The sequence below is a fragment of the Sander vitreus genome, chromosome 6 (genome assembly GCF_031162955.1).
Source record: "Sander vitreus isolate 19-12246 chromosome 6, sanVit1, whole genome shotgun sequence".
Classification (NCBI taxonomy): domain Eukaryota; kingdom Metazoa; phylum Chordata; class Actinopteri; order Perciformes; family Percidae; genus Sander; species Sander vitreus.
Window position 1 is genome coordinate 10,927,442 of NC_135860.1, and position 23,427 is coordinate 10,950,868.

The 23,427-nt window shown below is 38.4% G+C and overlaps 4 protein-coding genes across 5 annotated transcripts; all 4 read right to left on the reverse strand.

The window, feature by feature from the left end:
• Positions 1-779: 779 nt before the first annotated feature.
• apoc2 (apolipoprotein C-II) lies at positions 780-1,817 on the reverse strand. Its single transcript, XM_078252475.1, has 4 exons — positions 1,743-1,817; positions 1,365-1,427; positions 1,086-1,242; positions 780-988 (listed from the first exon to the last, which is right to left on the reverse strand). The coding sequence occupies exons 2-4, from the start codon at positions 1,411-1,413 to the stop codon at positions 901-903; spliced, it is 294 nt and encodes a 97-aa protein (XP_078108601.1). The 5' UTR covers positions 1,414-1,427; positions 1,743-1,817; the 3' UTR covers positions 780-900.
• A 3,728-nt stretch (positions 1,818-5,545) lies between these two features.
• Positions 5,546-8,353, reverse strand: apoa2 (apolipoprotein A-II). 2 transcript variants are annotated; one of them, XM_078252474.1, is made up of 5 exons: positions 8,264-8,353; positions 7,282-7,386; positions 7,006-7,050; positions 6,245-6,476; positions 5,546-6,009 (listed from the first exon to the last, which is right to left on the reverse strand). In XM_078252474.1, the coding sequence occupies exons 3-5, from the start codon at positions 7,046-7,048 to the stop codon at positions 5,853-5,855; spliced, it is 432 nt and encodes a 143-aa protein (XP_078108600.1). In that variant the 5' UTR covers positions 7,049-7,050; positions 7,282-7,386; positions 8,264-8,353; the 3' UTR covers positions 5,546-5,852. The 2 variants fall into 2 exon arrangements, with proteins under 2 accessions (XP_078108600.1, XP_078108599.1); XM_078252473.1 differs by having other exon boundaries at positions 7,282-8,353.
• Positions 8,354-13,378: 5,025 nt separating this feature from the next.
• On the reverse strand, positions 13,379-14,736 carry apoc1 (apolipoprotein C-I). Its single transcript, XM_078251831.1, has 4 exons — positions 14,671-14,736; positions 14,146-14,215; positions 13,906-14,041; positions 13,379-13,750 (listed from the first exon to the last, which is right to left on the reverse strand). The coding sequence occupies exons 2-4, from the start codon at positions 14,198-14,200 to the stop codon at positions 13,690-13,692; spliced, it is 252 nt and encodes an 83-aa protein (XP_078107957.1). The 5' UTR covers positions 14,201-14,215; positions 14,671-14,736; the 3' UTR covers positions 13,379-13,689.
• Positions 14,737-18,594: 3,858 nt separating this feature from the next.
• apoeb (apolipoprotein Eb) lies at positions 18,595-20,878 on the reverse strand. The gene is made up of 5 exons (XM_078252477.1): positions 20,836-20,878; positions 20,513-20,578; positions 20,256-20,406; positions 19,774-20,061; positions 18,595-19,679 (listed from the first exon to the last, which is right to left on the reverse strand). Exons 2-5 carry the CDS (start codon positions 20,553-20,555, stop codon positions 19,331-19,333), a joined length of 831 nt encoding a protein of 276 aa, XP_078108603.1. The 5' UTR covers positions 20,556-20,578; positions 20,836-20,878; the 3' UTR covers positions 18,595-19,330.
• Between the last annotated feature and the right edge of the window lie 2,549 nt (positions 20,879-23,427).

Consider the following 23,427-nt stretch of genomic DNA (forward strand, 5'->3'; position numbering starts at 1 on the left):
CTCTCTCTCTCTTGTTTGTGTTGGTGAAAGCTTCAGAAGAGGCCACATGTTGTGGATTTATGCACTAATTAAAAATTGCAACATTCTTGCATCATTGCTTGTCAGAATCCTCAAAACAGACCTCACAGTGTTGTTTATTCATCTCCGCGCTCACATTTTACATGTTTCTTTTCATCCATTATTAATCGCAACAGAAGCCTCTGTTCTGGTGCTGCCTCCGCTGATAAAAGCAGGGCGCCTCATTGCAGATTCATACAGACATAAACATGTGATCGTTTGCATCAGTGAGATTAAATGAAACACAGGTCTTACACAGCGAGACAGGAGAAATAGGCACAATTTACTATATCAAACAGTAAACTAAATTCTCATTTATCCACCATAGACACCAGCTTTGTTTTTGTATAAATATTTTATTTCAAGATATGACACAAATATTTAAATTTATTCAGAGGTGGGATGACTGAAAACACCAGTAGGTGGCGATAGATCATTACATTATTTGCATGGTTGTTTCTTTACTCTGAAACCCAGGAAGAAATTCAGTGGTACATGATAAGGTGCTGTGTGCTCTTTCCCTTGTGACCGCCAACTTCTTCTGTCCTGTTCCTCTGTACAAGCTGTTAGTTGTTGTTGTTGTTTTTTTTCCAAAGGATTACAGTCCCCGTTGGGTGGTTATCATCATTTACCACCAGTGCAGTGGCCCAAGAAAGCGCCACAAAGAGCAGGGGGTCCACCATTTTTCTTTTTGAAGATGCTGTTTGTCGGTTTTGAGGCTGGGGTGAGGTGAGATATGAGCAAATTCGAAATGCCAATTGACGTTTGGGCCTTTCGTGTGGAGCTTGAAAGTTCTCATGTTGTCAGAAAATGTAGCTGAGGTCATTGGAAATCAGTTTTTGTTTAACTCTGGTAAAAGATGTGGTACATCTGGTCGTGTAAGATGCCAGCGTATGTGCTCACGACTGTGGTAGTATCAGTGTAAAGATTCCTGTGGGCAACATGCAGAAAGAGAAGAGTTTAAATATGAATCCACACATCTTTTTTTTATAAACTGCATCAGTGAATATACATTTAAAATCTCTTACTTTGCCTTCTCCTCCAGCTTCAGACCCTTGATGCTATCCAGGTATCCATTGGCAGTGTTGACAGCGTTGTCATAGTAGGACCTTATGGTGCCTGTGATCTTGGTCAGGGTCCCCTGCTCCTCCTCAGCCTGCCTCGGCATACGGAAGCTTTCAGCGCCTGAGCAAGACAGGTCAGAGGTGTCAAAGGGTTCCACATTTTTACCAGGAATACATTACATATTATCCATCACTGATTTATACTATTCTGAATTCAATTCTATGTTCTGAGAATGTCCTTACTGAGAGCGAGGAGCGCTACCAGCCCAGTAATGACAAGCAGCTTATTCATGGTGTCACTCGTATCTGTGAGGAGAGAGAACAGAAAGGGGCATTTAAAGCTTACCTCACTTCATCCACTAGGGTGAGACATTGGCATACATTTCTCCGCTCATGTGTAGCTGATAGATTTGTGGTGATATCAACTTTCTATACATGAAGACATTTTTTTTTACTCTTCTAGCATGAACACAAACATTTTTTTTTGTATTTGCAATTCTGTTGAACATGCAGCTTATGTCTCAAAATATGCATTCAAATGTTCTCATAGCTACCGCAACATTCATGCTTTTCTCAGACTCTATCCCACTCAGTAACTGAAGTAAAAGTGTGAGTACTCACTGTATTCCCTCTTCTCTAGAAAACAGAGTAAGAGGCACCACTGGCCCAGCCTGTTTATATAGGAGGGTGAATGTGTTGACTTGTCGCCCCCAGAGACAAAGTGCACTCTGTGGTAGATAAACCAGCACTGTTGCCTGGTGTGTGTTTGTGGGAGTATGTGTGACATTGCGTCTTGATAAAACGGACATAATGGCTAACTGTGTAAACACAAGGATTAACAAAGTATAAAAAGTTGCATTAGACGTCATCAAAAGCCACTGATTGGATTTTCTAAGCACAGAGGCTGATGGGGTCGTCATGTTGGTACACTTCCCACTAAGTGTACAGTATGTATGTGATGCTAATTTTGATTACACCCCAATCAGTTATATTCCATTGATTAGGTTAGTAGTTCATTAATGCAGCACACTCTTACACGTTGCCCTGTTCTCATTCTCTATGAGGAGGCACTACTTGCATAATGGTGGTGATGCGTTCATGTCACATTACAATAGTCCTAAGTCCTATTAAGATGGCCTTAAGTCTAGAGTGTGTTGAACACGTCATCCGGGTTATTCAGGTTATGAAGTATTTAGGTCAGCTATGAGATTTATTGGGCTGCAGTTTAAAGACATCTTGCAGCTCTTTTTATGGAAGTATTATTTGTTATGTTTTCCACTTGTCTGTGTCAAAGATCCCTGAACAACTCCCACTCATCAGTGTAATCTTAATCAGAAATAGAGGAACTGTTTTAGTACAGGGTTTGCTGGCAAAGGCGCATATCATTTTTGGTTTGTTTTATGGTAATTGATATCAAATGAGTACAAAATGCAGACACATTTTTGTTATTTTGTGGTGTGCTCATGCACATTACTTATATTGATTGTATAAAAAAAATGTCTCTCATACTCCAACCAAAACAATACATTTTTTATTTTTATTTTTTTATCCATCTGTTTATTTATTTTTGTTTGTTTTGTCTTTTTAGCCCCGATGTTTTGACTCTATATCGATGGTAAATATTTGCTTTTTTGTTTGCCGTGGCAAAACCTTTGTTCACAATTTTGTGAAGAGCAGTCACAGTGTTTGCTTTTGAAGTTGTTTTTGTCAAAGAATCACAGAGAAAATCGAAACCTACAGCACACAGGCTTTATAGTTTACAGGAGCTTTAGGTTTATTTTTTTGTTAATAAAAAAACACTATTTTGTATCTAATACTCAGCAAACTTCAGCACAATAACTTTATTAACTTCCCAGCTACCTGTGATCTTCATTGATTACAAAGAGTGACGGTGAAGTCTCAGTTTTAGAAGTCAATTTCTCTGTAATGGCTATGTTGATCGAGTCCTAAGTAAATATGTGATTCCGCCTCACATGTCATGTTGCCTGTTGACCCGAGGACTCGGGTCAGTTTAAGGACAGCTGTGGACAGCAGTGGGATTCAGATTCCAGCTGATTCAGTGCTGTGCTGACTCGGCTTTGCTACAGACGACATTATGGTGCATAATGGAACTGTCAGTGGTTACGGAGACACTGATCAGTGCTGTTGGCTGTTGTGTCTTGAACTCTGTAATTAAACAGTATGGATATTTGTATAATGAATTGAAAAAAAGTTACAATAACCACTGTCAATGTCTGAAATGAGGCCAGAATGAAGATTTAGCACATCATGCTGCTCTCACACAACATGCCGTCATTCACACCTCAGGCTCGGCCTTCTGGGAACATCTATTAATGCTAAATAACAGAAATGCTATAGTGAGTTGTGATTCATTGAGGTCACTGTAACAACACTGAGAGGTTGTGTTCAACACCTTCATTTCAAGTAAATAATATTAATAATAATTCTCTTGGAGGAATAATGTGTGTGCTTTGACTTAGTAGGCCCAAACTGAGCTCAGGCTCTGATTAGAGCAAAGATAGAAACAACTATACAAACAACTTAATGTCTTAAAAGTAGTGTCTTTGGTAATACTTTATAACAACCATTATTAAGAAATGGTACATTGATAGTTAAATTTTTTTCCGATCGCTATGACAATTTTTTCAATACTTTTAACAACTTTCCTAAACTCTTAACACAGTTAGCACAACATCCGTCTGTATAGGCTATACATTTAACACATTTCTTGTTGCTTTGACACAAAATGCATACAGTTAACACAAATGTAAAATGCTTGAACTTCTTTTACACACAAGCTCAACCAAGGACAAAACAATGGATTTTTACTGACCAATTTGCAAATGCTTTCACACTGTATGTCAGAACAGATAACATCATGTTCTAAACCTAACGTATAGGCTAAAGTCAAAGTGAACAGCTGTTCACAAATAAACACAAATATACCCCCTTCATTGTAGTCCATTGATACTGAGAAACAGCTGATTGAAGCTATGCAAATAGATCAATCACAGCTGATTCCCATCTAGGAAACACACTCAGGTATTGAGGTTCTTTCAATCGCATGACCACATGTTACTGTAGTACATACAGTAAAAGAGGACCTATTTTGGCTGATTTTGTGTGGAAAAGGAACAATAAAGATGAACACAAAGAAAGTAAGAAAAGTTGCTGCACGAGTGAGAGGAAGACGAGTACCAGGACAATTCTGTCTCTGTCTTCTTTTTTTCATAGACCGTACTTTCTATAAAGCTACGTCATTCATTTTTTGTACTGAATTTCTGCAGCAAAAGAAACAAAATGCATGCATTTACTAAACTCAACAAAACAAAAATGTAGAGAGGCTTCAAGAGAAACTGCAGTGTAAAACACAATCTATGATCAATACAATATACTATTGTCTATTATTATTGTATAAGGGCAGACCTGACACATATAAAATAATGCAGTTTCTGTAAATCCACTCGATGTTAGTGTTTTGTATGACATTGTGCAGTCACTGACTAAATGTTCCTGTTGGGAGAGAACATGTGTTAGTGTTTTGGAAGAATTATTTGATTTTGAGACATGTTTGCATTGTTTTGGTGGACATAGTGTATTGTGTTAGTAAATTATTGTATTTTGAAAATTAGTGTTAGAGTTTACTTTTCAATGTGTGATTTTGAGCATTAAATTAACTGTTTTGTCAAGTGTGTGTTGTAGGTGTGTCGGTGCGTTAAGAGTTTAGGAAAGTTGTTAAAAGTATTGAAAAAATTGTCATAGCGATCGTGAAAAACTGTAATTGAACTCTAGTTACATTATTTTACTGTTAACAGTTAACAGTTTATAATGTTTACTTATTATTAGTACTTTTATAATTGATGTTATTTTATCATTAGTTTAGTGCAATATATATAAAATGTTTTTTTTACGGTTTACAAACGATTTACATTCACATGATTTACAGATCATGTGGTAATCATTAACAAATACTTAATGTAACAAATAACATTTTATGATGTGTGCAACAATAAACTGTTAAAACAACATAGCTATTAAAGAATATTAATGAGTTTACCATTTATTAGTGATGGTTATTATAAAGTGTTACCGTGTCTTTGTTTACTAATGTAAAGCATTCATTTTAAATTGCAGTTCCATTTGTATCAAAGTGGAAGCTCTTCATATTATAAACCAAACACCTTCATAATGTTTGATTTGAATGATCATAATGTATCTGGCAACACACTGACGTGATGTGTTTCATATATCTTAATTAAAATGTATAGCTATGATTGAGCTATGAGCTGTGATGAACACAATGATTAATGGAGTCTGGAACTACTTTTGTTCTGCTCATAAAATGATATGATAGGATAACTTATGACACAAACTGAAGTTTTGTGAAATCAACTGTGGAAGTAAACCTTGAATCTCTTGATGAAGAAGCACATCTCAAATAGTTTCCAGTTCATTTTAATGAACACACTCACACATACACATACACAATCAATCACACAGAGACTTTGGTTAGTGTATCAAACACAAAATACTGTACATGCACAATTTGCATAGGTGGTGTTCGCCCTGCTTTTAACTCTGCATGATTTGGCAAAGATGTTGATTTGAAAAGAGGCAAAGGATTGTATTTGCATTGTGCATTGCTCTTCTCAGCCTAAACTGGTGTTTATCTCCTATGATCTATCATCTATTAAAGGCTGCTGACAGGTGCCTTGCTCTGGTTGTTCTTCTTTACTGAGCGGGCAGGTATTTGTCCAGATACACCTTGATGCTGTCGATGGTTTCGCTCAGGTAGTCACCGGCGTAGGGGCGCACGTAGTGTCCGTACACACCCAGCACTGCTGAACGGGCCTTGTCCACCAGGGGAGATGCCTCCTGGCCCAGACCACTGCACAAATCAGGGAAGATAGGTTATTTAAAGAAATCTCCATAACAAAAAGATTAGTCAGCTAGCTCAGTGCCTGAATGTTGTATTCTCAATAGAAATTGTGATTACATAGCAAAGTTGCAGTTGACGTGGACACCTTTCTTAACGTAGCAGTTGGGGAAACGTTTTCTGTCCGTTTCAGGTTCAATAATACAGAGTTTTGAATGGGAAGAAATTGTTTTCAGTGAACACTCACGAGGCAACCTTGACGACGGCTTGGAACTCAGGCTTGGTCTGCAGCACCTCAATGTAGTCTTTGGCAGCCTGTCCACGCTCACTGTCTCCGACGCTCTCAAGCATAGGAGCAGCGGCGGCCTGCAGCTTGCCGTAAGCTGTCAGCAGCCTCTGGTAGAACACAGATTTCATGGAATCATACTTTTCAACAAGATCCGCCGATGGTGTGGGAATCTCACACAGGCTCACGGTGACTGGAATGAAATCAGAATGGTAGGATTGTTATGATAGAACCAGTGTTGTAAAACAAAAACAAAAAGCAGATGACAATAAGTCGATAAAGAGCATCAAGAAACGTTGAATTGAAAAAGATATCCATGTAAATTCTTGCTTTGGAAGAATCATCAAAGAGCAAAATAAAAGCTGCTTTTACCTATTTTGGTTTCTCGCTCTTGGTAATTGTATCCAAACTTAGATTTCTTTGACCAGTATTATGATTAAAAAGCAGTCTTTATCTTGCATGCCAACCACAGATAAATCAAAGTAGGAGTGTTCATTAAATTACTGCAACATGAGGGAATGTAATAAAAACATGTTATATTTGATCAACTATAAAACAAGGAATGCAGAAAAATGAGAAGCACAAGTGCATTGCTCCAAAGGGCTGTCTGTCTTTATTCTGCATGATATTCTCTATTTTTCACACAGTCACATAGTAGTAAAGCTTTAGTTTAAACAAAATCCATACACTGCAGTTGTTCAGATTGCATTATGTTGCCTTACCCTGCAGAGCGAGGATCAGTGCCAAGGCGTATTTAGCATTCATGTCTGAAACAAAAGAAAAGAGGAACAAAACTTAAAAGTGAACCCTCCGTTAGGTGAAACGAATATTCTTTTCCTCTTTTCCACTCAGGAGACAATACACAAGTTAATAAAACTGCAAAGACTGAATGCAAAATCATCATAATGTTTTATAAAATATAGGTTTTAGTGAAATCTATTCAGAATAAGCTTCAGAAGAGAAGCTGAACGGGCTGCTGCAGTAAAAAGAGTGCTTACCTGCTGTTGTGTTGGATGTACAGATCCAAGAAGTGACAGTCTTCTCTGAAAGTGAGTTGTCTGTAACTCGGAGCTCACATCTGGACAGGATGATATAGGGGGGGACTGCAAACAAACGTCATCTGATGACCATACACACAATCACACACACACCCATGCATGCACATGCACACTCACACACACACATGTTCACCTAAACAAAGTCCAGTGTACGTGATATTCACTTTAAATATCGTATGTTGAAATAGGACTAAGTGGTTATGCAATGTTCCTCAAATGTAAGTTTATCTGTATTCATATGGCGATGCACTTAGAGCCCTCCTGATAATGCTGCATAAGTGATGTGTTGGCAAAATGCCACACTGCATGTATATCATAAGCATCATTTCTTACGTGGCAAAAAAACCCCGACTTTAAAGCAGTTTACGTGTTGTGCACCTGCTGCAATAAAAGATAATATTGAGTATATTTACTAATTAACATTTATTTGATGGCAAGTCAGAATCACCTAATGTCTGCTCAGAGATAGATCAGAGTCAAATGGTCAGCAGGTCAATCAACCAGGACCATGTCTAGACACATTGTACTATACACAGAGCAATGCATGCTGGGATTACTGCTTCACCTTTCACCCTCATACCCTGAGACAGACTCCATGCAGGGTGATAAAGGACCATTTTTATAATGGATAAAAGGTTTTCCTTTTTCTTCTTTTTTATTAATACTTTTTGTTTCTCCTTCCCTTTATCTGTAGATGTATGCAGATAGTAACACTATACTGACAGCAGCAGCCAAGGAAAATAGTAAGATTAGTTTTTTCAATAGCAGAACTAAATGCAACTCATTCAACAGCTCTCTAAGGGAATTGTCACCTACAGCAAAGGAGCATGATTATACTACAAAAATGCAGATTATGCAAGTAAATGCTGTATATATCATCATATCATCAATCATATCATGTATAGTATGTTGGTGGATTTACCTTCTGATTACATAATTGTAATAAATGCTGCTTTTAAATATTCCATTATGATCTTTACATCTCTCTTGTTGTCTTTCCTGCAGGACAAGCTGGGCCCATACAGCAACATGTACAGAGGTTTATTATAGATTATTTCTGTGTTTCACACAAAACCTGGTGAAACCTTAAGACATGAGTTCAGCATCAAGTGGTAAGAATTGCAGAAGAATGGTAAGAGTATTAATTTATTGTCAGCTTTTCTTCATATTTGAGTGGGTTGATCCGTTTGATTAGTTGCTTTCAGTGGAATGAGTTTGTCAATGGTTGTCTGGATCTTCTCCCACACAGAGCTTTTGACATTACAGGCCCATTCAACGTAGCTGTCAGTCACAGGTTGGATGTGGTCTTCATAGTAAGTACCAATGAAGCCCCTCAAATGTTTGACTGCTATGTGGCTTCCCTATGAGATGCACAAGTACACAGATGAGTAAAAAGGTACGTATAACATGGGCACACAAACACACCAAAGGGCACGCAGACAAAATATTTTAACAATTCTGATCACTGTCATTTACAGAGAGGTCCAACGTGCTTGCATTAATGATGATGATACTGATAATGATACCTGGTTTTCTCTGCCAGCCTCTGCAGTATTCCTGGAGAGTCGGGTTGTATCGAGGTCGGTGTCTGGGCCAAAAGTGGTTCACATGCTGCAGAGGAGGATGTTTGTCAGTCACCAAGAACAAAGACGCGACTAGCTCGGAAATAAAGGAAGTGCAACTGAAGATGTAATAATTCTTTTTAAAGGCATACCTTGCATCAGTAAGATGAGACCGAAAACAAGTTCTTTCATATGCATCTGCCATGAGAAACACAGCTGACAGCAGTTTGTTATAATATTATTTTAAAATGCTAAAATTGTCTCTCTCCCTTTTCTACAATTAAAAACCTTTAGAATACTAAATTAAATCCCTGATTTTAAAATAAAATGTGTTAATTTACACCACAACAAACGTTCAAAGGAGTGACAAAAGGTATTTTTTACCTTTTCCTCTGGCTCTGGTCAGCAGAAGTTGAATAAAACAAGTGTTATTGAGCTATTTTATTTGTATTGAGTGAGAGTAACAGCTTGTACATTGGTCCAAATCAGACTAATACATAACAGGTATGTAGAGAGATTAGATGGAGGCGTTCTTTAAACTTATATAAGATTTCAAAGATGCAGAACTTCAGGGCAATTGTTTGATGTGAAATTTGATCTCCATTTGAGTCACATGAGAGCTACTGGTCATTAGTTTTATCCATCTTGGATAGTTATGTGATTAGTTTTTCTTTTCTCTGTAATCTGTTATCTTGATGTCTTTTCAAGATCAACATTAGCTGAGTTCATTAACTGTCCGGGTGCCCTTTGGATAAGATATGTGTACAGGCCAGTCAAAGTCTCTGTTCTGGCAGGAGGTTTGAGTGAAGAGTGAAGGGGATGGGGGTCAAATTAGATAAACATTTTCAGCCAAGCAAAGCATTTCTGTGTGCAGAGTCCACCACAAAATCTATTTAATCTTGTCAGTTCGTAGGCTCTGTGCTTGCTGCATGTTCTGAATGGAAACAACTCAACACTTATGTTGAGATTTGAGTTAACTATGTCGCATTTACAAACCTGATCTAACAGCTGTCTGACCAGATGGAATCAAATTTCTTCCTTGTTTTTAGATTTTGTGTTGGGTTTTAAACATCTGTACTGTGTGTGTGTGTGTGTGTGTGTGTGTGTGTGTGTGTGTGTGTGTGTGTGTGTGTGTGTGTGTGTGTGTGTGTGTGTGTGTGTGTGTGCGTGTGCGTGTGAGAGAGAGAGACTACAAAAAAACATATATATCTTATAAGAAAACTGACACTTCTTTTTAGAAAAACAAACTGGGGTAATTTGAAATAATCTCAACCCAGAACTCTGAATAGATTTTGAAGGCGTTAGGAGGTTGGGAAGGAAATTAATTGCTGAGATTTATATACATAATACAGTTGTGTTCAGAATAATAGCAGTGTGTGTAAAAAAGTGAATAATGCTCAAAATCCTTAGAATAGCTTTTAATTCCATAATATCAATGCATTGGGAACACTACACATTCACTTCCAAATCAAAACATGACCAAAATTGATCACGTTTGTGTTATACCTTTACAGAAAGTGAAGAAAAAGGAATATTAGGTTGTTCAAAAAAAATAGTAGTATTTGCATTTTTCTTTACAAACTCAAACATTTACTGTATAAACTGAAAAATGTCTCAAGGGTTTGCTTTACTTTGAATCACTGCACTAATATTTAGTCGCATAACCATTATTTCTGAGAACTGCTTCACATCTGTGTTGCATGGAGTCGACCAACTTCTGGTACCTGTGAACAGGTATTCCAGCCCAGGACGATTGAACTACAATTCCACAATCCTCTGCAATACTGGGTTTTGCCTCAGAAACAGCATTTTTGATATCACCCCACAAGTTTTCTATGGGATTGAGGTCTGGGGATTGGGCTGGCCAATCCCCTAGCCTTTTTGGCTGAGCAGCCTATAATTTTCTGCACTTCTTTATATGTTTTCCCCTCTCCAATCAACTTTTTAATCAAAGTCTGCTGTTCCTCAGAGCAATTTCTGGAACGACCCATTTTGCTGAGTATTTCAGTGTGAAATGCACTATAACCAGCATGCACAACATTTGCTTCCTTCCTTCCTTAAATATGGGCCATAATTGACACCTGTAATTGAACAAAACACTGCTATTATTTTTGAACATGCCCCTTTCAAATACACAGAATGAGCAGCACGCATGTCATGACTGTTGGGTCTGTTGGTTTTCTATGACTCTACAACACTTACTAGTAAATTATTTGCCATGTAGAAATATCACTTCTACCAAAAAATTTGATTTATGAGTTTAGTGACGTTGGACTGTATTATTTTGAACACAACTGTATATGGAGGCCATACTCTCATAGACCAGAACTGTTCATTAATTATTTCATTTAGTACAATCAGAAGTTATTATTTTCTTTCCATTGAGAAATACTGATGCTTACACATGATGCATCAAAACAAAAACTTTATTTTAAGTCTTTTTTACATTGCTACTTTCAAAAGATTACATTTACATTATAAAGAAAACATCCCTTTACAGAGAGGCAACGTAACCATTTTGTCTGGTCAGCAGAAAGAGAGTGTGATGTGTGACCTCAGCATCGCAACATGATAGAGTGAAGAGGTCAGCGGTCAGAGGCGGGGGTGGGGGGTGGGGGTGGTTGTAGGCTGGAGACAGGGACCTGTCTACTGGCTGATTTCCCCCATCTTGGCCTTCAGACTCTCATACTGTTCGCGGAACCAGTTCCATAGGAGGAGAGGACAAAAACCACTTGTCACACAGAGTAAAAGTGTGCATGTGATATCTTTTCATGTAGCATGTGTGTGTGTGTGTGTGTGTGTGTGTGTGTGTGTGTGTGTGTTTTATATTTATTAGAAAATGTATACATTTCATAATTACAAATCAAGAAATACACAATTTAAAACATTTTAAAGCTACATTAGAGTATTTATGTATTATGTTTTGCTTGGATTAAAATTATGTTAAAAGTCAAAATACAAAATATAGTGTATAAAGTATAAAAATATACTGTTTACTGCATAAATCTTGAAAAAAATAGTTAGCATTTAACAGCTTTGTGATGGCTTTTAGACAGGAGTGGTCACAGACAAGACAAAACTTACGTTAACTTTAAGTTTATCCATTTCAGGAAGTCGATTTTCCACCAAATCAAACTGTTTTTTGAGGGTGTGCAATATATTCTCTAACTAGTGAAATTACTAGAAGTGAAAGGGATTTAAAGTTAATTTCAGCCCACACAGCTGATGCAATATGATCATAATCTGGTACCTCTGGACAACAGCTGCTGACCTCTGTCACTCTGTTCTCTTCACAGGAACAGATCTCAATGAACTGGGACAATTGGTGGATTATTAACCCAGCATAAACAGTGACTTTAGCACAGGGGTTGTGAAATTACAGAAAAGCAGCCATGTTGGCACTTGCCCTTTGGTACAAGCTATTGACACAAATAAACTATTATCTATTAGATGCTGCTGGCTATTCTTTGGTTAAGTGATCAGCTTTAGTATCATATGATAATGACCCGAGTTTAGAATAATCTGTTGGTCATAGTAAAAATGGCTGGTGTTTAAAACCATTAAATCCCATTGTGATCAGTCAGTGATTGGTTGTTTAATGAACTCAAGGCAAACTTGGTTTTTTGACGTTCAGGAATTGAGAGTTTTATATTGAATGTGTCTCTAGATGTTATAAAAGAAATAAAGCATCAACAGCCCCTTAGCTACAGTTAATATGCAAAGGCCCCTGCACTTTACACATCCTTTACAGTATTGGTCAGTTTTTCAACAAGACAGTAATATTTTGCAGATCTGCTCTTAAGTAATTTTCTCAAAAAAGAAAAAAAGATCTCATTAAAATGGGACTTGATTATCATTAGCAGGTTTTAGTGCCATGAAACATAGATGCGCCTGGGTTTAACATAACACTGATTGTCCTCTGATTGCATGAGGAGACATTTTAAATGATGAACTGCAAGCCTGGATACTGTGTTTATGTCTGTGCAAAGGCCTCTTGCAGTTTTCATGTTGGCCTTAGATTAGATTTGTTTCCCTCCCAATAATCGTTAAAGATCAGGTAATTGCTTCATATCTTGTAAATATGGATTTATTAATTCATGACAATAGGTGATTAATTTAAAATAAAATCCAGAGAATTAGCCTTCATTTAAATGTATTGTTCTGCCTGCAAAACGCAATATTTAAAATAAATAGTGTCAATTGGCTGCGTTCATCCCACTTCCTTCCATAAATTTCCCCCTGTCTAAGGATTTAAAAAAACATATATATATATATATATATATATATATATATATATATATATATATATATATATATATATATATATATCTTATAAGAAAACTGACACTTCTTTCTAAAAAAATAAAAAAAAGGGGTAGTTTGAAAATAATCTCAACCCAGAACTCTGAATAGAATAGGTTGGGAAGGAAATTAATTGCTGAGATTTATAAACATATGGAGGCCATACTCTCATAGACCAGAGCTGTTCATTTATTATTTCATTTAGTACAATCAGAAGTTATTATTTTCTTTCCATTGAGAAATACTGATGCTTACACATGATGTATCAAAACAAAAACTTTATTTTAAGTCTTTATTGCACTTTTTCACATTGCTACTTTCAAAAGATTACATTTAAATTATAAAAAAAAAGACATCCCTTTACAGAGAGGCACCGTAACCATTTCGTCCGGTCAGCAGAGAGAGAGCGTGATGTGTGACCTCAGCGTCGCAACATGATAGAGGGAGTTGGGGGGGTGGTTGTAGGCTGGAGACAGGGACCTGTCTACTGGCTGATTTCCCTCACCTTGGCCTTCAGACTCTCAATCTGTTCCTGGAACCAGTTCCTCAGGAGGAGAGGACAAAAACCATGTGTCACACAGAGTAAAAGTGTGCATATGACATATTTTCATGTAGTCTGTGTGTGTGTGTGTGTGTGTGTGTGTGTGTGTGTGTGTGTGTGTGTGTGTGTGTGTGTGTGTGTGTGTGTGTGTACGCTTACTTTGACTGGACTGCCAAGTCGCTGGTTTGGAACTGTTCAAAGGTAGTCTTGGCCTTTTCAGCCAGGCTCTTGCTCATCTCAGTCATATGATCGCGAAACGCAACGAACTTCTGCTCGATGGTGTCCTCCTGGGCCTCTGCAGGTGAGAGCGATGGATAAATACAGACAAAGTTACGCAACATGGAAGAAGAACACTTAGCTGGGACTTTTTTTTAAGGGCGTAATAAACACGGGACATACCTGTGTATGCGACAAAAGCCAGCATCAGCACGGCAACTGCAAGGTACAGTCTCATCTTGGCTGTGACTCTCTAGGAGGAGGAATAGAGACGGATTGCGGTTTATTTGTCATGCAAACAAGACGTTTTCATGGAAGAAACAATAAAAGTATTTTTTGTCTTTAAAACAAGCGCTCCCCTACGTCAGCACCACCGCGACTGGACAGTTCCGTTTACGCAATACGTTCGTTACAATTTAATGATTAACAACAAATACATAGACCTATATATCAGACTATCTTTATGGTTGCATTTTCTCAATTATAGTTTTGCCATATACTCCTTCCAACACGCAGGTGTCGCCATGATGACAATATTAAGAAATAATTCCCCTGAGGTTAGTGCAACACTTTTGGATAAATACAGAAGGCCTTTCATAGTTTTTTATGCTATACATTTAATCTTCACCGTCCTATAGTTAATAGAGTAACACAGACTATGTTTTTGCATCAGTTCTAGTCGTAATTCAAATGAAATGTCAAACATACCTGTTGGTTGTCTCAGAAAAGGTGAAAAAAGATCAAGTGTGTTTGAGCGTCTTTGTGTGTTCCTCTTTATAAGCCCGCTGAGGGTGACGCACAACACCAGACTTCAGTCACCATGCACACGTGGAGTCCTTGAGGTTTCACTGCCCCCTTTATTGATCAGCACCGATGTAATTGCATTAAAAGATTGTGATTATGATATAGACACTGATGAAAATGATTTAAGTGCTATTGCATAATGCTGTAAGATAGTGTTCTATTCAGCACACTGATGAGATGAATCTAGCAGCACTGATAGCACCGTTACTAATAGAGCTGAGCTATTTGGAAGTTCCTTTGGACCTGAAGTGTTGGCCAAGCATGGACTCGATTTCAAAGAGTCTTACATTTATTGGAAATGGCTAATCAAGATGTTTGATGTCAAACAACTGGACTCCTTCAGAATCAGATTTAACTATATAGGTCTGACTGGTTTGTGAGAATGATGCACATTCATCACATGTAGATTTTCCATTGAATTAGATTTATTTTTTTTAACTTCCATGTCCCTATTTGACCTATTGCATACTTCATACTTTGCAGTGGTGTTTACTTTTAAGTAGCAAAGCCACACTATAAAAGTACCCTAGTACAAATAAAAGTCCTGCATTTAAAAGTAAGCATTAGGAACAACATGGACAACATGGACTTAAATAATTAAAACTAAAAGTAGTCATTATGCAGAGGGGCAGTGTCAGTATTATATTATTTTTGATGCATTAACATGTAAGGGTAATGTTGTATATGAGTCATATTTTTGTATGTAAAATATCAATTGGAAAAGTAACTGGTTAACTATAGCTGTCAAGTAAATGTAGTGGAGTACAAACTTCAATATTTATGTATGTATATGTAGTGTAGTATACGCTTAAATTAGCAAAAAAAATGGTAATAAGTAAAGTACCTCAAATATAGTTACTTTCCACCACTGTCCCTTGTTAACATTTCAAAATGTATTGATTCCTTATTATTTTTGGCCAACTCTGCTAATTTGAATAGTAGCCCTGATGTCCTAGGACCTACATTTTTAAATGTATTTATGTGCAGAAGTTACTGATTGCAGACTGCTTTTCTGCATTGTCCTGTTTCTTTTTGGTGTATTTTTCCATTAACTGAGAATTCCATTGCCTCATTAAATGTCTCTTTTATCCAGACCTTCCCTTTCTTAAAAAGGAAGTGAGTCAGACAAAGTCTAATATGGTCCATCTTGTAAGAAGGCATGCAACAAAAAAAAGCAGTGCAGTCGGTTGAACTGCAGTAACCCCTCAATACAATTGTGACCTGAGTTAGATCCAGGAAGTCTGTATCTGATGGTTTAAATGCTTCATCACTGCTGAACATATCTGTTTTCACACCAAGCGGTCTGCTGCAAAGGGCCAAATGCCCATTTGTTGCTGATGACTTGTCCTATCACTATGATGAATAGCCCTACAATTGAGATAATGAGCCTTCACATGCCTTACCACCCACACATTACCTCTGAAAGACTAAATCTCCATCTCTTTGCCATGAAGTGGCCAGTGGGTTTATGTATGAGTTTGTGCTTGCGTGCATATAAGCTCCTCTTGAATAATTGTAGGAGGCATAGGGCTTGAAAGTGCATGTCTTGCATGCTCCCAATTTGCAATAACAAGCTTACAAAAATGCTGTTTTTGTGTTTGGCCCTTGGCTCCTGTGGTGACTGATTTTGTGTGCCAGCCCTGAAGGGATCGAAAGGATGGAAAGAAGAGAGGGGGTTGTAATAGGAGGTAAAATCTCTGCATGGTGTGTTTTTGGAGGGTTACTTGCGGCCATGGGCTAGCTAGCACCTGCTAGTTTGCTGGGACTTTTTTTTTTGTTGCTGGGCAGTAATCGGAGTACAGACACCCTATAGGAGCAGATGGCGCAGAAGTGCTGAACTGGCAGGATGCTTGTGGTTTTCCTGTTTTTACAATCCATGACTGATCTTTGTAACAATAGACATTTTAATGTAGGAGTTTCACTTCAGTCTGTTCTTTTCTAAATAAACACTGGTTCCTGAAAGGAGTGATATCATAGGGGACAAACACGTAGTCATGGTGTTAGTCATTCTTTCACTTTACATGCAATGCCCTTTAACACAGATAAAAAGGGTAAACATGTTTACAGGTTGTTTTGTGGAGAAACAAAGCTGAAATTACCAATGAATTGACTTTTAGAGACATACCAATGTACAATTAACTATATGTCACTATACATCTACATATACATACAATTCTAAACCACCCTTTTTTAAGAATATTTTTGGGCATTTGCCTTTGTTTCTGATAGCGTGCAGTAGAGAGTTAAACATGAAATGTGAGGACAGAGGGAGGGAGGTGACATCCAACATATGTCTCCAGTCTGATTTAAACCATGGATGTTATGTGGTATACATCGTAGATCCCTAGGCCACCGTGACACCGCAACTTAAAATAACTATTATGGCTTGCAATCATCAATCATAATTATATTGATTCTGTAGTTGTCAATTTATGTGACCTTTATAAATTTGTATATCATAGTTTGTATCTTCATTTCACACACCTCCAAGAGATGTTTAAGCAGTTGAGAAAAATGTGTGTTCTGCTCTTGAAACTCACATAGTTTGTGTTTCTTTATGAGGCAAATGTAGTTTACTGTATCTTCCAAAAAAAGAAAACACAGCTGCATGTTCATGCAGCATGGATTCAAGCAGAGGGGTCAGAGGAGGGGAGAGGAGATGAACAAGGGACAAATGGTGTCCTCTACTGGCCTCTGCTCTGCACTTCAAAGAAACAAACCCTGCTGAGTTTCATAAGCATGACTTTTTTTTGATTGGAAGAGTGAATTAATCTGAGTTTAGGACAATCATGACCACCGTTTCCCCCTAGGCAGGTTCAGATGTGTAGCAAGCTAAAAAGGATCTCCTAATTTTGGATTTACATCCTTTGCATCTAGTAGTGTAAGGTTTCTGATTGGGGTGTTCAGTGTTTCTTAATGGTTGCGAGACCAGAAAAAAGAAAGGTAAATTTAGATTTTTTTTGTGGCATTTTTGCCTTTATTTTATAGTGGAGAGAGAGAGAGGGTATGGCATGCAACAAATGATTTCCTTCCTGGAACAGACAATGCAGTTTAATGATATGCATCTTAAGCCAACTGGATGCACATGCTTGATAACATATACATGCATGTGGGCACACTGTCTATAAACAGTATGTGTGCATGTACTAATATATTTTATTGGCATGTCTGAGCAAATGTATGTGTACAAATCCACTGATGCATGGCTTATAATATGGTGTGAGCCAAAAATAAAGGTAGAAATGATAGTTTCAACATAAAGGTAATTCAATCAAAAGCACAGCGTGTTCCCAAATGCCTGCTTGGATCAAGAGAAAGGAATCTGGAAACAGATCTTAACAAGTCCAACCTAGAAAAACTGTAGACAAAGGGTTGTGGTGGGTAGCTGTATGAGGAGAGCAAATTGAGAAAGGGAAAGGACTTTAAGATTCATTACTTCTGTATATTTAAGACACTATTCAACAAAGAAGGAGAGGTCTTTGTGTGTCAGGAGGAGGTTGGGAAAGCTCTGTAATGGGCCAATAGCTTTATATGAATGCCCTTTATATTATTAGCCCCTGAAGCCTAACTTGCTAAATGTAATGTGTAAGGATAGTTACATTTAACTTCGTTAGAAGTTGATTAGGATGATAATTTCAGCATATTTGTGTCATTCTAGAGATTATTTAAGACATTTTCAACATTATTAAAATTGCTATAGAGACTTCATGTACACTAGCAATCAGGTGTTGCTTTGTGAAGTCTCCACTTGTTAGCATAACTGAACTTCTTCTTAAATAATGGATGACTCTTTAATGTTCGATCAGAGAAACAAACAGTGGAAACAAATTATATTTTCTATGTTCTTTATTCACTCAGCACTGTTCAGCACACTTGGCAGTGCACATACAGTGAGCAGCATAGTGGGCATATGACACGGGACACACAAGGGACACTCTATAGTCAGACTGAAGGACAGACAGGCAGCATTACACTCATTGATTGTCTATAATGCATCAAGTCATTTAACATTCCACTTCTGTGAAGCACGAGAAGACATGCAGACAATACAGTTCACTGAGCAGACACATTACAGTAGGTGCCTCCATCTTTTGATCATCATCATTCAGTACATTTATTGAAATGAAAGACACTTGTGTTTGGTGCATTTGGGGATTATATCCCTACCTATCCCTGCCTATGAGGTTTAGCAGTTATATTTACAACCAAACAAAATGTAGAAAACTAAATACAAAACCTTGTGAGGGTGGGATAGACAGCTAGAACAGTAGAAAAGCAAAGCATATTACAAATAATTGTCTCCTGTTCGTGTATTAAAGGCTGTTATTGAATGGGGTGCTTGTGTTCAGTGATCAAGGGAGTTGATAAGAGAAGAAAAGGTGACTATGCAGAAGAACCTAAAACCGATGTTTATCTGCTGTTTTGTAAAAGACACACCTCATCCCCCCCTTCTTCATCTCATCAACCTCCTTATCCTGAACAATAGAGCACCCACATGAAGATATCATCAGGATCTCTCAACTCCCCCCTCTTTGCCATGGTATTAAGAAATCAGAGTCTTTCTTTATGCAGCGGCGGCAGTCTCCTTGACCTTCTCCATGATGTTCTCAATCTGCTCACGGATCTGGGTGGCAAAGGGGGAGATCATGTCGGTCAGCTGGTCGATCTTGCCTTCCAGGGAGGTGCGCAGTTCCTGGGCGGTGGCCTCCAGCTGGGTCTTGATGCCCTCAGCCTGGGTCTCCAGCTGCAGGCCCAAGTGATCAGCCTGGGTCTTCAGCATGGTGGAGATGTCACTCATCTTCTTGGATGCGGTGTCACTGGCCTGCTGGACGTAGGGCTCAACATTCTCCTTCACGGTGTCGATGTTCTGGGAGGTGCGGGACTGGAGCTCACCCACGTAGGTGGCCACAGTGCTTGGGGGGGGGCAGAAGAGAGAAGACATTTACTTTTCATATTAGCAAAGACAAGAAAGAGTTTGAGAGTGTGAAAATCCTCCACCCCACTTACTTGCGAATCTCCTCGGTGTCTTTGTTCAGGCGCTTCTTCAGCTTGTGGGTGTAGGTGCTGATGCGGCTGCGGACGTCATCGGTGTTCTGCTCCACCATGGCCTTGAGCTCACCCAGATATTCAACGCTGCGCTCTTTGGCATCCAGCATGTCCTTCTGGAGTTTGTTGCCCAGAAGCTGCATGTCTTGAGCCAGCTGGCCAGTGGAGCTATCGGTGTAGGGGGTCAGCTTGGTCTGGATGTCATCTCTGTATGCTGCCAGCTCTGCCATACTGTCAGAGATCAGAGTGCTGGAAGCAGAGGAACAAGATGGTCAGACATGAGGACAGAATAGGGCTGTAAGCATAGTGCAAGGATGAGAGGTTAGAGAGAAGTCAGGTTTGGAAATAAGAGTAAGAGAAATGTGTGAAGGGAAACCATTTGCAAGTAACGAATCACTGCCTATTGAAATTAAGAAGGCATGAGAATGATGAAGTTAACTTACTCTAGCTCCCTGGTGAGCTGAGAGGCCTTGAGTTCCTGCACGACTCCATCGGCTTTTTGGTTCAGCTCAGAGACGTACTGCCAGAAACGATCCACGGTGTCCTCCCAGCTTTTTATGGTGGCATCAGGGAGCACAGCACGGGCATTGCAGCCTATTATGGGCACATTTGGAAAAATTGGATAAATATACAAACATCAAATTTAATTTAATTAAAAAAAAGTTAGTGGTGGTAAATTCCATACCAGTAGTACACTTACCAGTGATGACTGCCAGAGCAAGGATCAGAGCTACAGTCTTCATGGTTGTTGGACAGATAGATACACCTGTGAATTAAAAGTTGGGAAAAGGTAAGCAATAAACAATGCAATACAAACAGATGAAGAGTTTCTGCCATGAAGTAGTACAGTTTTAACTTCCTCCTCTACAGTTTAAATAAATATAATCCAGCTAGGGCGTTAAACAATTTAAATGAAATATACATTAAATGTAACACAGAATAGACTAAGCAGAATGTAGTTTCTTTACACTGGTATTAAGTCAGAAGAGGTATCTCTGCACGCTGTGCAGCCCTGTCACTCACCTGAGAAGTTGAGCTTCCTCCGTGCTCCCTAAACAGTGACTGAGGGCTTTTATACAGTGACGGGAGACTGTCACTGCCGCGCGTGGAGGGGTGGGGTGGGGGCTGATTGCTCGCGCGCGTTCACGTGGTCAACATGATTTGTCTGCACAGATTGCTGTTTTCCTCCACGCAACGTGCCACCAACGCCGCGTCCGAAGTTCCGACGTTTTCACAGGTTTGCATTGTTTGAGGGGGTGATTGAGCAATCTGGCAGTCACAAGAATAACGGGGTGAAAGTTTCACGTGTCCTTAAAAAATATCTCTTTGTTTGGATATTTTTCCCCACCGGTTACAAATCTTCAACAACAGTGAACTGCCATAGGTAGAAAGTAGCAATGCACAATTCCTAAAGAAGTTTTTGGGGTAGGCTACTTTATATGAACATGTATTCTATTCAGAGGTGGAAGTAAAAGTAGCCACACCACAATGTAAAATTAGAAGTAAAAAGCTAGTGAAATGAAGCTACCTTGTGCTCTGTTGCCAATTACATGTTGTTTATTTCCCTCTAAAATGTGGAGTAGAAGTATAAAGTAGCATACAAATTAAACACTCAAGAAAACTACAATTACCTTACATGTGTATGTAGATACAATACTTGAGTAAATGTACTTGGTTAAATTCCACCACTAATGCATGAGTTACTTACACATGTACACATATAACACAATACACTTTAAAGCAGGATGCCGTGATTTAGAATATTATGCAACAGTATATAAATAATTATAGATTTAGTGTCATCTCAACAGTCCAACTATTGTAACAAGTGAAGTTGGTTGTTAAGTATATTTTGCTGCTGATTTCATTCTTTTACTGTTCTTAACCTTTACTTTTTATATGGTGGTATTGCAACTTTTATTTATTGCAGGTTTTGGTGTTAAGTGACCACAACTTTGCAGGATTTTCTTTGATCATTATCACCAAGTGGTCTCATCCGAATATAAATCCTCCTGACGCCAGGATGCAAATAAGCCTTTCACACATGCATTGCAATTCATGGTCTGGCTCTCACGTATCCACCCCCTACAGACACACAACCCCCAACCCCCTACAGACACACAACACCCAACCCCCCCCATACTGCATCTTTGCATGTCAGTCTCACTCACACATTGCAAGTGGTGAATTAGATTTTTCTGTATGAAGATCATATGCGCCAAATTGCATTTTCTATGTACTGTGCGTGCTGTACTGTACTGCTTTATGATGTAGAGCTCTACATTACCAGTAAGTGCCTGAAGTGAAAAAAAATAAAGTGTCAGCTCTACAAGTTGGGCATGTTTGGGCTTGGAGGGACAACACTTGGGGTACAGTGAGCCCACTTTACAAAAGAAGGATTACAGGTAATGAAATACATTGAACATAAACTATTGTATTACCTGTAAACGGGGCACTGAACAAAAGAAGTAGATTATACAGGAACCATAGAGGGAAGAGACTGAAATCATATCTGTTTTAATGTTGTAGGTTTCCACAGAGGACAAGGCATTTCCAGGATTATAAAATTGGCACAGGAAAGGGGATGTTTGATGTGGAAAGAAAAGTGATTACCTCAGTTTATTGAGCAACACATATTTATTCAGTGGTAGAACATCATGAGCCCTGGTGCATATTTTTTGTCAGACAAATGTGTCTCCATCAGACAGAACTGTTATTTTCCTGATATGACAAAGATTGCGGATGGATTAGCAGGGAATTAAAGACAGGCTTCCCTATTCACAGTAAACGCTTTACTACTGGACTACAAATTATGTCAAACCCAAAGACTTGTAAAGTCAATCCCAAACCCTTAAAGGCTGTTATATATCAGGCAGTATACACACAAATGAAACTTATTTATAGGAGCATGTCAGAATTTGTTGTGCTATCTTGCTTTTACTGCACCATGCTGCTTACATTTAAATTATTTAATTTTAGCCTGTTTTGAATAAGTTTGTAGTTATTATGTTGTATGGAAAACTGGTTTAAGATGGGAGCAGCGAAGATCTCAGTCTATCAGAGTATTTTACCAGCATCGGACAAGAGCATTGGCTTATTTTAAAACGTTTGCCCTTTAGGACTTGGCCTCTTTGTTGTCAACCATACAGTCTTTTCACAGAAACCTGACTTTACACAGGAACAAAGTTTGAATGGGTTGGCTTGGTCAGATAATTAGTGGGAGAACATGATAACATGAGTGTGTGATAACCCAAAGGGGTCAACTCTGTGTTAACTGATTTAGAGACTGTACCTAAATGAATAGTTCATCTATTTTGAAATAGATAGAATGGTTCTTTCTGTTCTGTTTAAATGGTAATCAATCAACAATGAGAGGAAACAGGTTGATACGTTTTCCGGTTGAAACTCATTTAGGTGTCACTTTTCTGTTAAAAAAACAGAAGACCTTCGACCTTGATATTCCACGACAATAGTGTGTTACTACATGAGGTGTGTCATACACAGAAAGATGCCGCATGTACAGCTAGATAACAAGTCCAGTCCAGTTCAAACACACAAACAAATCAAGATCAGTAATACCATCCCACCGTTCTGCGCAAAACATTGTCACGCAAC